Genomic DNA, 14,675 nt, shown 5'->3' with positions numbered 1-14,675 from the left:
TTTGCAGTGCACGATGATGACGATGAAATGAATGAACACATAAGGTTTCAACATGAGAAATATATTCTACATCAGTATCAAACAACAGATTCATCAGGGTTTTGTATGACCGCCGGATGCTCTGGTGCATCTGCTCGTACAATTGCTAGTTGGAGTAGTGACAAACAGAAGCGTGATTGGTTTATGAGTGATGAAACAGGTGTGTGTGTGTGTGTGTGTGTGTTTCATCCCCAGGTGAGAAGCCGTACAAGTGCTCGTGGGAGGGCTGCGAGTGGCGATTCGCCCGGAGCGACGAGCTGACGAGGCACTACCGCAAACACACCGGCGCCAAGCCTTTTAAGTGTAACCACTGTGACAGGTCTGTCAAAACACAACGCTCTCTCATTTTCTCTCCCTTATGTGTGTTTTTTTTCCCATTTTCCAAGGGTTATTTGAAGTGCTGATACTGGCACAGTAGGGTATGTTTTTCCATTGTGTTTTCGTACGCGGTTTGGTTCAGTAAAGAAATGCTAGAAGATGCTGGTAACACGCCCAAACGTGTTTGGTACTGACCCACTTTTAAAGGGTGCTGGCAGGGTTACAATGCACTGCAAAAACCAACAAACTTGTTCAGTTATGTTATCTTGTATCCAGACTTATCAAGCTTATTTTAGGATTTTTGTTGGTGAAATCGTCTTACTGCACTGGCAGATGATTTTACCAATTTCAGCAAATTTGACTTTTTTTAACTTAACTTGTTTCAGGACATTTAACTTACTTTACTTTTGCTTGTAAAAGTGAAATAGTCTTGGAGAAAGTTTTTTTCAGTTTTAGTTTAGTTTTATGATGATTTCTTGAAAGAAGTCATATTGGCATGTATCAAGTGAAATTTGTTGAAACCAGCAAGATTATCTGCCAGTGCAGTGAGATAATTTGACAAAAAATCTCATGAAATAAGCTTGATAGATCTCGAAACCAGTTAAAACCACTTGACAACTTGCCATTTTTTGCAGTGCAACGCAAGCAAGTCTAAACCTGCGCAGTCTTTCAATGGAAAGCCAAAGGGTACGATGCCACAGCATAGTAAGCATAGTACAGCATAGTAATTGTGCAAAAGAAACAACAGCACCTGTCCCCTCTCAAGGTGACACATGGCCTTTGATTGGAGGCTGCTTCAACACTGGCACAGAAATGACTGGTTTATTCACTGCTTAATAATAGTGCTAAACGGTCCGGCCAAAGCACTGCTGCCTCACATAAAAGAGGAGATGTGTGAAATGGTTGTACAACCCATTAGTGCTCTACTGCACTACTAACCATCACTGGTATGGAAAATGAATTAGGTACAAGCCAGAATTTATTTGACCATCTAAATTTTATAACCATCTTATACATTCACAAAGTTCTTGAAGTGTTTTTACTTTTAGTGGGAAATTAAGGTTGTTGGAACTTTCTGATGTCACCACGACCCAAAATGACCAGTAGAGCATCACAGTAAAGACAATGTTTTCCATCCTTGAGATGCATGTGAAAAGTGAAAAGTCACTTATTCAGATAATCACAATGTAAACAAAGATAACAGTGGGGGGACAGTGGGGGGGCATACAGATTGGGGCTTTGATGGCCACATTTACTGACAGCGTCATGGTTTTCAAAGGATTTCCGGCATGAATTTGTCACATATCACCCCCCTCTTTTCTACCTTTACTTTTGCTCTATGCTGTGTGCTGTCTTACAAAGCAGAAAAGATAATAGGAATCTTAAACTGAGATGTAGAGGCACCTGGCCTTGTCACTTTGATGAGAAGATCTGAGATTGTGGTTACACTTGTCTTTTCAGTGCAACTTTTGTGGTTGAATGCCCAAGATCAGAACCCAGTCATGTCCACATATGTGCGTCCAGACTTGGCCTGTGATTGGATTTAATGTTCCTGCACAATATTTACAGGAAAAATGCTGTTTGGTACAAGAGAGAGCCTTCTGAAGATGCTTTTAATGGTGGAGACAGTAAGATCCAATCATGGAGCGTACAGACCTGACAGTTAATGTGTCCTGGCGTGATCAGATGCTAAAAGTTGCATTAAAAATACAAGTGTAACCACGGTCTGAGATCATTTTGCCTGCGACTCAGCTTCTTAATTAATAGCCTTGGCCGCTATTTATTACTGAGGCAAAGCAAAATGTTAATTTGTCAGGTCTACTTAAATGTGGCTCCGCTGACAAAGTCATCAAGCCTTCGGTGGCCATTATTAGCCATAAAAGATCAGCTCACATTTAAATTATTCTTCCCTGTCTGTGATCCGGCCCTCACTGACACCTCCGGGACCTCCGAGGAATATTGTCCATTATTCAGTGTGTATAAGAGAGTGTATGTGTGTGTGTGAGTGTATGTGTGTGTGCGAGGCAGCAGAGGGCCATGCCGTGTCAACTTAATCAGGTCTCAGCTGGACAGACTGTAAATACAGTACGCCTCCCCCCCCCCCCCCTTATTTCCCACCTTCCCCACCACCAGACCCCCTGCAGGCGCCTCCCTAATTCGGGCCCACCTCTGTCATGTGTCACACGGCCCCCCAACCCCTCCAGACACACACCCCACCCCCCACTCCCCACCCCACACACACACACACACACAGCACCTCCCCGACACCCTGCTGAGATGAAGGAAGAGGAAAACAGGGGAGACAGAGAAGAAGGGGTGGAAGATTGAGGAGGGGGGGTGAGGGGGGTGGGGGGTGGTGGTGGGGTGGGGGGGGGGTGAGGAGGAGACAGACCCGCGGTGTGCCAGCTGGTGTCGTGCCCCCGAGTCGTGAGTCATACTTTACCATCTGTCTCGCCGAGCGCACACACGCACACACGCACACACACGCACACACACACACCTCCATAGCCATTCATTAATCCCACATGTGCATATTTGCATGCACACACTCATGTACACACACACACACACACACACACACACACATGCAGGTGTGACAGGGAGACAGATGACTGGTGGCTCATCACAGTGTAACTCCCCCCTCTTGGCCAAACACTGATTCATCCAGACATCTTAGACAGGAGCCTCTGTCTCAGTGGAAACAGCCAATCTGAAACTCGTGTCAAACAGAAAAATCAACAGTTGTACAACTGCGAAAGGGATTTTGAATGTAATCCAGAGCCTCCCAAACAAGGGCTCTATGTACTAAGTCTTTTTGGCTTGCCAGAGAGATCCAAGGAGAATGATAAGGTGTAATATTTTGATGTATTTTGAATTAATTTGGATAGTCCAATGTTTATACCGAGCTAAATATAAGCATTTCCATCTAACCCTAACCCTAATTCAAATTACCCCAAACCACTTTCTAGTGACGCATTATAGTCACTTGATAGGAAGTTGAGTATCAACATTGTACTCTCCAAATAGAGTGTGACCTTCATTTTATTTGAGGAATGATTTCAAGATAAATTGCTTATTATAAGGAATATTAGCAAACCGCATGATGATTTAAAGCCAGTTGGCCCACCAGCCTGCTGCAATCCATGAAGACTCAGAGAACTGTCGTAAAATGAAGAACCTATGATACTTGAATGATGCCTAACTTCAATCTAAATGTATGGAAACTGGGGTTAGACAGATTCTTCAGGCCTTCCAGTAGAAAATCATCTCTCCCTTCTGGAAACAACATTCAGCACCCTATTTCAGTTCTTTCTTAAACATTATTCAACAGAACCAAGTTAGTATACTGTAACACAAGCCAATGACCTAAAAGAGAGCAACACTTGATTTTTCCCCAAACACTTTCTCTTGGGGAAGGAGCAAAGCTGCAGCATTAGTTCAGCCAGCATACAATAGAAAAGCAGGTCTTTTACAGTGTCTATATCTGTACATGCATACAGATGCATGGAATAAACAAAACATCAGCCGAAAGCCTGCGTTATGTCAATTTGTGGCAATCAGGTTAAAGTAATCAAGGATGTTTAAAACCCTCGCGGAAAAATAGGCCACTGTACTTCCAGAGCAATTTCATTTTTCACTCGGCAGCTACGCCTCAGCAATTCCGCGAGCCTGATTTCAGATGAGAGGCTTCGATTCATCTAATTTAGCTATCGTTTTACAGCACATGTTTGTGTGCTTCCCCCCCCCCCCCCCCCCCCCCTTTCCACGCTGTTTCAACAGATCCATCTGCAGGCTCTCTAGTTATTCATGGCGCAGCTGAAGTCATTAGGAGTGCTGCTGAAAACGCTGATTATGAATTAGTTACACATATACTAATTGCGTGTGCATTAGTGGCTCGGCACTCACTAGCTAACAGCAACATTTAGCTCTATCGACAAAACAAACTTCTTTCCTCTGGAATGGTAACACGCTAACAAGCTCTCGTTCTCTCTCTCTCTCTCTCTCTCTCTCTCTCTGCCTCTCTTTTCGTTTGCAGGTGTTTCTCGCGGTCGGATCACTTGGCGCTGCACATGAAGAGGCACATCTGAGGAGAGGAACTGGAGAGAGGTCAGCGGGAGTGGAGGAGAAGAGGAGAAGGGGACGGAGAGGCGGCGAGGAAGAGCGAGAGAGAAATCATCTGCGGAACAACAACACCACGGACGTCGTCATTGTGCACAGAGGAAGAGGCAGGGGTGACGGTATATACACTTTGGACTCAAGAAATACCAGATTTGGCCGTGCTGGACTCGAGGGAGAGGCAGTGGCACCACACGGACTACGGACAGAAACACAGGCAGGCACACAGGCAGACAGACAGACCGTAAGCGGTTCTGTCAATCTGCGCTCAACCAGTTGGTCCATGATTCCACCGTGACTCAGTGTCACCTCACAAATGTCTCCCGCTGTTGTCACGTGGATGATACAGACGCTCCAACCCACCCGTCTTATGTGTCTCAGAGGGGATGTCACGGAATAAACGGTGGACCACGTGCCTGTAGCTGGCCGCTCTCTGGTTTGCCGTCCTTACTTTCTTCGTAACTGTCCCTCGGTGAAAGCGCTTGCTCCAAATGTCGGGCGCGTTCGTGCGACGGCGCCCCACGTGCCTGAGAGTACACCGGCGCCAAACCGGACCAGTTATAAACTTGTCGCTGTTTGTATATTCAAGGCGTCCGCTTCTTAGACCACACTTTGAGCCGTCTGACTTGAAGTGAAGCAAGGCTTTCAGATGTTTCCAACAATAGCTAAATGGCGTCAAGCTCACAGGGTAAGCAAGCGAGAAAGCCGGCTTCCGCTCCGCACAGTGACCATAACTCATCCTCACTCGCCACAGCCTTTAAATTTAGCCAAAGGGTTTATTATCTTAGATAGGACAGACAATAATTTGACAATTTTTCATTTGACCTCTGTCACATCTGCCAACCGGACCCATTTATAAATCCCTCTAACATTTTTTTTTTTGCTCTGGTTCGATGGCATCGGAGTGCTCTCTTGTTTGACCGGAGCGTAAGATTGGATTTTTTAGCGCAGCCAACAAGACTTGAAGACGGGAGTGTGTTGCGCAGATGAATGGGCTGGGAAGAGTGATTGAGGTCATCCTGAGGGCCGGCATGCTTTATGAACATTGTCCATTGATGGTTGCCACTGGATGAGGCTAACTAATCTACTCTGGGAAAGACAGTTCATCTCCTAGAATGTCAGCTGAATCACAGAGTATCTAAACAGACGCCAGATGGCTCTCAGACTTTTTCTCCTCTCCTGGATTTTGTCTCTTATGAGCATAGTTGTTCTCAGAAACTGTTGCACAATTGACTCTTTGCAAACTTCTTTTTTGTAAAAAATGCTCCACTGTCTTGAACTGGAAGACAATTTGGGACTCACCAAACGCTGGCTTTCACACGCCGTCAGTGTGTGGACTGCCACATGCACAAACAGCGTCCAAGCAGCTAGCTGACTGCGATAGCACACAGAAAGCGAACAAGATCACTAAGTATGTAAAGGTTATATTGTTTCTAAAAAAAAAAAAAAAAAAAGATTCCCCTATTTGTTAAAAAAAAAAAAGACAATTGAAAAGACCATTTTGAAGAACACATTGGAAATGGATGCAGCCAAAAAAACATAAAAGTGTCTAGATGCCTGAAATGATCTCTTCGGCCTATGAGAGTGATTGGCACCTGTCTAGTCACTGGGTTGAGGAGGGTTTTGTCCTGTTCACACCACCCACACACACAACTCTTCCAATTTAGCAGCTCTCAGAATTCATTTCAAAGAAAAGCGGCATTCAAGAGAGCAGCTTTGCTCTCCTAATCGGCCCCTATGCATATCCAAGATCCGTCTACATTCCTGCTGACTTCCTGACCATTTATGTCTGAATGCAGATTTTCATCCTATTGGAAATGGAAGGATTGTAGGAAGACATGGGGCATCACACACAGAACAATCAATTGGGTGGCTCTTCTCAGAGCAAATAAATGTGAATGTATCCGTTGTAAGTCTGTACATGTTGCTGGGAGCCCATGAAAACACTTGGGTTGGGATTCAAGTGTGGCTGTGGTCGAAAATGATAAGAGACCAGATGGCGTTTGTGTTTGTAGTTTCACTTTTTCATGTAGAAATGAAGGGTTGTACTTTGCAAAATCACATGGAAGCATTAGCTAGTCACAGACTTTTTGTTGCTGGTAGCTTTTGAAAAGTTAATATACATTTTCCTGGTCCCAACGTTGCCCACTGGACCAATGGGAGACCATGAGTGAAGGGTTACCCAAGTTTGCAGTGGAAGGTTGAAATTATGAGAGATCTGCCTCAGTCAGCAGTGGTAATTCCCCCGTCAGCTCATGAAACTCATGGATGCAGTGGAGTGAGACACACACACTTTGGCCGGCCACACACACACACACACACACACACACACACACTTAGACCCAACTGGAATTAACATGCGTCCTTGGTGATCGGACTGTAGTCGGACAGAGCAGAAATGCATAAAATCCAGGTGTCGCATTACAAAAAAGTGTAAATGTAATGCATCTCCAAACCACATACAGCAACTACGTAAACAGAAATGAACACAAGAATCCAACGGGAGGCAGGAAGCTCATACAGTAGCATCCTTGGCAAAAATGGATTTTAAGGTTCTTGCGGATGGGGAAAAAGCAACTCTCCTTTTTAAAGGAGGTAAATATTATGAGAGCAAGTGAGGCTTAACGCAATCTGCTTTTTGGAGAGGGAAAAGAGAAATCCGATTTCACTGTGTATACCGGAGACGCATTTTAATTTCAGGTATAAATGCAATCCAGCTGAATCATGTCTAAACACAATCTGGCTGTGGCCCTGGAGGTGTTAACATCCTACGACTAGCTGCTGTAGCAACTCCTGCTTCACACAACCCTATCTCTCTTAATGTGCCGACAAGCCAAGCTCATCTTATATACAACAGCTCAGTGACTGGCCTCCACATGCAAAGAGAGAAGGGAAGTGACACGATGCGTACAAATGTCTCGTATACCTACTGGTTTACTTTCACGGAGGATACAGCTAACACGCTATCAAGGTCTCTCCTTATGTCTGTTAGCATTAAAATGACATCGATCCTAACAAACAAACTAAAGTACAACATTCATTTTTTAGATTTGGTTCACAGACGTTCTAAAAATGTCTGGTTTGGATGGGAATCTCAGCTCGGCCCGACTCTCCGTGTGCATCCATGGAAGATAAAATGAAGACTTTTAAGAGGTTTAACCCGCGGGTTAAAATTGTATCGTCAATGGCAGCTCTACTTGTGTGTTTCAGTATTTCAACGGCACACCGTACACTCTCCTGTTGAACTCAATGGACGCGAATGTGTGGGGGATGCGAATGTGAAATGTGTTCATTGCAGCTCGGGAGCTTTTTTGTTTTTGTTTTTATTCATGTTCTACACCCATCGCTGACAGTTGGGGTTTTGGACTTTAACACTGAATGTGTTGTGTTCATGTTCATTGAGACTGTAAAGAGCCCAGACATGGGAATATTCCCAACAACAAGGACAATTTAAATATGATTTGGTATGACTTTCTTGTGACTTAACCCATGATGTAATACATAAACAAGTTGTCCTCCTCATAAGGAGTTGGGAGTTGGGAAATGGGGATTTCAAATGTGAATGTGTTTTCTGGAAAGGTTGTTTCATGTTGTTTCCGAGGATGGGGTTCGTTTCTGTGTCATCTTAATGAATGATTGTCAATTCTGCTGTGCCTGTGTGTTTCGTCTGTCTGTATTTGCACTCTGAAGTTGGAAAATCACTTGCATATCTGATGCTTTCTGTCCATTTGTACACTACAGTTCACACATCGCCCCGGGCGACGACACTGATCACAATGTCTGTATAGTTGCTGTTCAAAACACAAATGCACACAAATATGAATACAAACACTCAAATACACACACATGCACACATACTACATGCATACACACATACATATACACACACACACACTACATGTACACCATCTCACACACGCAGAAATGCTTACAACACATACACACAGATTCACACATAGGTACACATACAGTACACACCTAGACACACACACACACACACTACATGAATGCAGACGCACACGAACACCCACACACACACTACATACACACAGGCACACACAAAAACACCTAAACACACACACATACTACATGCATACATACTACATGAGACACAGGAAAACACACATAAACACATACAACACACACACACACATCCTAAATCTCACACAGTCGCACATACAAACAACTACACACACACACACACTCACAAACACACACACTCTCCATTCTCCGTGTGTGTTTTTCATCGTTTTTCATGCCACCTTGTGAGAGTCAGAGATCCAGACTGCAGCTCTTGCTCTCAGCAGAGGGAAACATGCATTACTATGTGTGACACCACCTCTGTTTCCACCAGGTCTGAATTTCAAATCAAACGCACCCCCTTTTTCTACCAGCATTCCCTCATCGCCTCTTCCTCCCTCGCTCCCCCCTTCCCACCCCCCACCCCCTCCATTTCCTCAGATATGATCCCTTTCAACTCCTCTTCTCTGTCCGATGCCCCCCCCCCCTCCCCCCCAAACCCCCCCCCCTCCTTATCCACCTTTCTCCTCCGTTCTCTTTCTCCTTTTCTTTCGCTGTACAAAGTGTTTCAAATTTATCATTTGTATATTATGACGTATGAGTACGATAATGTTCTTTATTATGGAAAAATGAGAAAGATTTATTTTTGTTACCGGTTTGTTTCATAATTCCTTTTTTAAATTGGTATTGTAATATCTCTATGCAAGGAACTGTTCGGTGAATCGTTTTTATTTAAGAATGTAATTATGTGTAATAAATGGTAGAAGCAGTTTGGCATGGAGTATTCATGGTTCTTGGCTGGTCTGTTAATGGCAGTTTCATCCGGTAACAATATGCACCTCATCATCCATCTTCTCATATAATGATTTTTGATTTCTTATCAAGTCTCAATCACAGTGCCATTCAATCTGCTAACAATGAATGCCTAACGCACATTCATCCGACCTCCAGTTGTATTCTCACTGACCGGAGGTTTTTTAAGGACTGACACGGTTTGGCTTTGCTGCACAGTTATAGCAGCTAAGTTACAGATTAGCGAAATGGGCTTGTGACGCAAGTTTGAATCCGCAAACCAACTGGGAAAACGCAGGCAGGGAAATTAATTTACAGCGACTACTGAGGATCCTTTTTTCCCTCTCTGCAGGAAACCGCCCCTGGATGCATAACGGCTAAAAAAAAAATCTATGCTATATCGCTCCTTTTGATCAAACAGAGGAAATGGGCCAGAATACCTTTACTTTGCCTGAATGCGCTCTGTCGTTGTCTCCCTCTGAGGGAGCTACGGCATGTTAATTACATCTGTTACCGACCAAGGTGATGACTTATCCGCTATTCCTGCCTTTTGACCATGACTAGCTGATAAAAGGGTAATCGAATAACTAATGACTAATTAGGGAGTAATTACTCCCTGGTAAATGGCCCTATGCAGTGTATTAATTCTCCTTGGGTCTGGCAGTGAGATACTCCCATAAGGTTTTTTGTTTCATTTAATGCTCCCTAATTGAAATGGGCACCCTCATCAAGCAGCTTACATGTATCTGTCGAACTTAATGTTCTTTTATCTGTAATTACAGACAGCCACGTCACGTACTATCTACTCCACTACACCTAGTACGTCAATCTCAGACAGGTTATGAAATTAGAGATGAAAGAGTCATTTTTCACTAAAGGTCTTGCATCCCATGAGGACTTTTCCATCATCGTTTACGTTCCATATGATGGAAATGACGATGTATGCGAGTTCACAGAGAAGCTAAATATTTGGAAGTAAAGAACGGATGTGGAGTTTCTCCGCTGAAACACACACACACACACACACACAGGCAGGCATGTATGAAAGCACACATACACACACACAAATGCACACAGAAACTATTAGATAGCATGGGTCAGTGGACTCAGTCAAGGAGCATAACACAGTATATTGCTTAAATATCTGCAGATAGTGTTTCCTTTCTATCTTTCTATCTTTCTATCTACAGACCATTTTCTCTTAGTATGTGCACAAACTACCAGTTAGCATTAAAACTAAAACACACACACACACACACACACACACACACACACTCACACACTTCACACACACGCACACACACACACACACACGCATACACACACACACTTCACACATTTTGCTGCTTTCTAATAGGGTTTGACAGCTGGTGTATATAATAGAATCAATGCACATACTGTGTGGAAAGAGGTGGATTCTTTACCCAGCTAATTACACTGGGGATTCCATGCAGAATAATGTGAATAATAGAAAAGCGGGATTGATAAACAAGCATGTTGTATGCTTGGATACGTGTACCCAGTAACCTTGTTCCTCTACGTTGTTCCCCTCATCTGCATCAAAAGATCACATCTAAATCTAGTATGGCAATAGGATTAAAACATGCCAGGATATCACCTAGTCTTTTTAAACACATATAACATGGATTTTGGCTTTTATCCAAAGCGCTCTACATCACCATGTGTGCATATATTTTTAGCATGGGTGATGTCAGTGAGAAGCGAATGCCTAACCGTTTCTTTGCACACATATGCACTTATCTTAGCAGGGTATCTGCAGGTTTCAGACAGCCAGTTTCAATACTACTTCTTTTTTTTTTTTTAATCTTTTTAATGCTACCTGGAATTGAATTGGAGATTAAATAAAAAACATCTGGTAAAAACAGCCTATTTCTGATTGAACATAGCTAATGAGAGTCATAAAACTATAAATGGGCAGTGTAAGAAAAATGAATATTTTAGGGACATCATGTCCAATTATGTTTAATGAAGCAGATGTGGCAAAAAAACAAAAACAAACCATTTTTGGCATATTGTATTGATTCTGTTCTGTATTAATTTAAGATTGGACATGCATGAGTGGACATGCATGAGTGCAAGGAATGTTGTACAACAAGAAAATAAAACCAACGTTACCGGCAGTCACATTCACATGGTTTGGTGAAACTACACAATTCATGCCATTTTCCTATTTTGCTTGCCTTACTTTCCAACTCTGTAGACTAGATATCACCGAATGTAAGGAATCTATACCTTTATCTAATTTCATATTTGCATCAAAATGAAACTGAAAATGAAAATCACTGCCATTACTTTCCTGTTTCACACTGTTACATTGCTTTTTTTTTGCTTTTCTTTAATTCATTTTGAGTACCGGTATTCGGCTTTTATTTTGACTGTCAAACCACTTTGTAAACTTTGTTTTTAAAGGTGCTATATAAATAAAATTAGTATTATATTATTATTATGGCATTGTGACAAAAATTAAGACCTGTAATAACACTGTTTAGTGTTTGGAATCCTGCAGCTTATCGGCTTGCCTCTGACTCATCTACTGTCTCCACTGTGCTAGTCAGCACAGAAACACCTGAGCACAGTTGAGAAATGTTTCTTTGTTTCAATACACAATGAGTCAGTCGTAGCTTATGCCATTGAGGGAAGGTGTAAACGGTGTGACCGCGCTGAATTGAAGCAACTGTAATGAAAGAAAGAGGGATTCTTCAGGCGAGGCAGTGATTCACTTAAAGAGCCAGAACATAAAGCCTCTTTTTATGTGGTTGTGCAACAGAAGACTCCACCGAGGGAGCTGCCAATGCCGGTGGGTGTCTTGTAGGCGTTTGGCAACCATATAGGGATGTGATTGTCACATCTGGCAATGTGGAGATGCCAGCTTACTGGGAAGCGGTGCTACGAGTTTAAAGCCTCCCTCACAATATCTTATTCCATGCTCAGACCGTCAGTGCACTCTGTCACTAATTTGGGTAAAGACAAGAAGTCCTTACTAAGATTACACAGGACTGCTTAGCAAGAAGCAACTGATTTGCATAAAGACAAGGTGCAAACACTTGTCTGAAATGCCTCAGAATTTCCCTTTGCACTGCCCACACAAAGTGGAGTTCATCTCACAAGAGGAAGAAGTGTCCCAGGAAGGGTTGTGTAGCCATTGATCCTTTGGTTCCCTGCCATGGACAGCCAAGTGCTTAGGTATTTCCAATTATAGGGAATATGTCGAGGTGGCCCTCGGTAATTAAAGCCTAATCATGCTGGTGGATTCAGAGAGGCATCCTCATCAAGCTTTCATTAGTCTCCCTCCTTGTGATGCCCAGCAGCAACCCAACCCCCTTTATGATGCTCAGATAGCCTGTTTCCAAACTATGTCCGGCATTTAGGTGAAGAAGCGTATATAAAAAGATCTATCTGCTATCAGTCATTTTGCAAGAGTAGATGTCATTTTTCTGACTGGCGGATATCACTCCAGGATGAAAACTCTTGATATGCATGTGTGTTTTGGTGCAGGCACTAATATTCTTGCTCGTATGTTGTGTATTTCTCCCCCAAGGAACATTTAGTGGGCTGAATTTGGAGCCAAAGTGTAGCATCTTGCTCTTCAGACAAGAGAAATTGTTCAATTCAGTCGTGCCCACAGGAGTTTGTCACCGCACATTTTCGAACAAATTTGATGCGAAACAAAGGCGCACGTACAGTATGTCCTAGACCAACAAGAGCTCTATTTTGAAGGTACTTTGCAGTTTAAATTGGGACAAAGTATAATCTGCATGTAAATCTACTAGTTTTTCCATGGCTCCTGAATGGTTTTACAATTTAGTGATATAGCGTTTGGATGGGACTACAGGCGAGATCTTGTGTTTTAGAGAGGGGAAGAGAGAGGAGGAAGAACACCTGGACGGGTTTTTAAAAAAGGGTGGTCTCGTGCTCCGAGAGAGATCAGCCGGAGTGGTCTTGAACTATGCGAGAGCACCTGGCTCTCCTGCATGCTGCGTGTTTGACAGACAGCACAGACACCTGGAGGCCCGGTGAGAGAGCACAGTGTAAAAGCCACCGCTGCTCTACAGGGCCATGCATTATGCAGGAAGCTCTCTCTCTCTCTGTCTCTCTCTCTCTCTCTCTCTGTCTCTCTCTCCCTCTCTACCCCCTGCTCTGCGGTAAAAATAGATCAACAGACCTGAGCGTTCAGCTCTTTTTTATGCTTCTCACTTTCACTTGGATCTCACCAGGTGCAGCGGCTGTGGCTCCTGCCTCAGATTTCTTTCAGTGAGCGGAGTGTGGATATCTGAGTGTTTTGCGCGTCTGTGATGTGTGTGTGTGTTTGTATGTTAGTGTGAACATGTGTGTATGCAGGTGTGTCGGAGTACGTGTGCCGGTTGGCAAGGTTTAGACCCATATATCGGTTTGCCGCTATATTCATCTTTTAATAAAAATCAGATATTAGCCTGTCAGTGTCGTCCTCTGCCAATATGATGGAGGTGAGGATTATGATTTTACTCTACAGCTTCAGAGTGGCAGTGTGTAAAACCTGCATCGCCTGCCTTAAGGAGCTGCTAACCCACCTAGAAGGATTTCATTAGCATGGGATTCAGTGGAGAGTTTTAGTGTCAAATGGTCTAACTGCTGTTTCAGAGGCTTTTCCACACTGCTGAGAATACAATTCAGGGGGAAACACTGAATCCCTGTAATTGTTTTGCATTCAAATTGTCCAATTCGAAGATATTGGATATCGACGTAAAATATTGTAAAAATACTACTATTGGCAGCTTCAATCGAAAAAAATCGGTATCTGCATCGGCTTTCAAAAATCCATATTGGTCGAAATCGTGTATGTAAGTACACAGTAAGTGCATCTGCAAGTGTGTGTGTGTGTGTGTGTGTGTGTGTGTTTGTCATGCATATATGCGTAAAGCCCCCCTGTTGCTCAGTGTGGAGACTCCCTGAAGACCATTGATCCGTATCCATGACCATACAGTCCCCCCCGACTCCTCCCTGATTGTCATTCCACTGCTAATTAAACAGTCCCGCCTAACGAGTTGCCGGTGGTAACAAGGTCGGACGGGAAAGGTCACCCCATCACGCTCCCTTCAGCTGGACGGCGTCAATACCGACCCTGCCTGGAGGAACAGGTACAGCAAGAGAGGTCACCATCCAAAAATGGCTTCTGGATGAAAGAGGTTGAACTCACGGTTTGGACGGGTCACTCTTAGGAGTAAAGAATGGCGATAGCGATGGGTTTCGAAGGCTGAAGCAATACTGATATTTTTAAGTCACCGCAAGACAATATTTCGAGCTGATATTCAATAACTTTAAATTTGAGCAATTTCATGGCAAAAAATGACATGTTTTTCCCAGAAGTTTATTCTTGTGAGGGTGGAAAAGCC

At 43.4% G+C, this 14,675-nt stretch overlaps 1 protein-coding gene across 1 annotated transcript in view; it reads left to right on the top strand.

The window, feature by feature from the left end:
* The window catches only part of LOC139926983 (Krueppel-like factor 7), a 34,341-nt gene extending 29,896 nt beyond the window's left edge, over nucleotides 1–4,445 (top strand). Inside the window, exons 3-4 of the mRNA XM_071918932.2 lie at nucleotides 235–358; nucleotides 4,394–4,445. Coding sequence (XP_071775033.1) covers nucleotides 235–358; nucleotides 4,394–4,445 — 176 coding nt within the window. The remainder of the gene's footprint in view (nucleotides 1–234; nucleotides 359–4,393) is intronic.
* Nucleotides 4,446–14,675: the final 10,230 nt, after the last annotated feature.

This window comes from Centroberyx gerrardi, chromosome 21, assembly GCF_048128805.1.
Source record: "Centroberyx gerrardi isolate f3 chromosome 21, fCenGer3.hap1.cur.20231027, whole genome shotgun sequence".
Taxonomy (NCBI): Eukaryota; Metazoa; Chordata; class Actinopteri; order Beryciformes; family Berycidae; genus Centroberyx; species Centroberyx gerrardi.
This window is presented reverse-complemented; position numbering and strand designations above follow the sequence as displayed.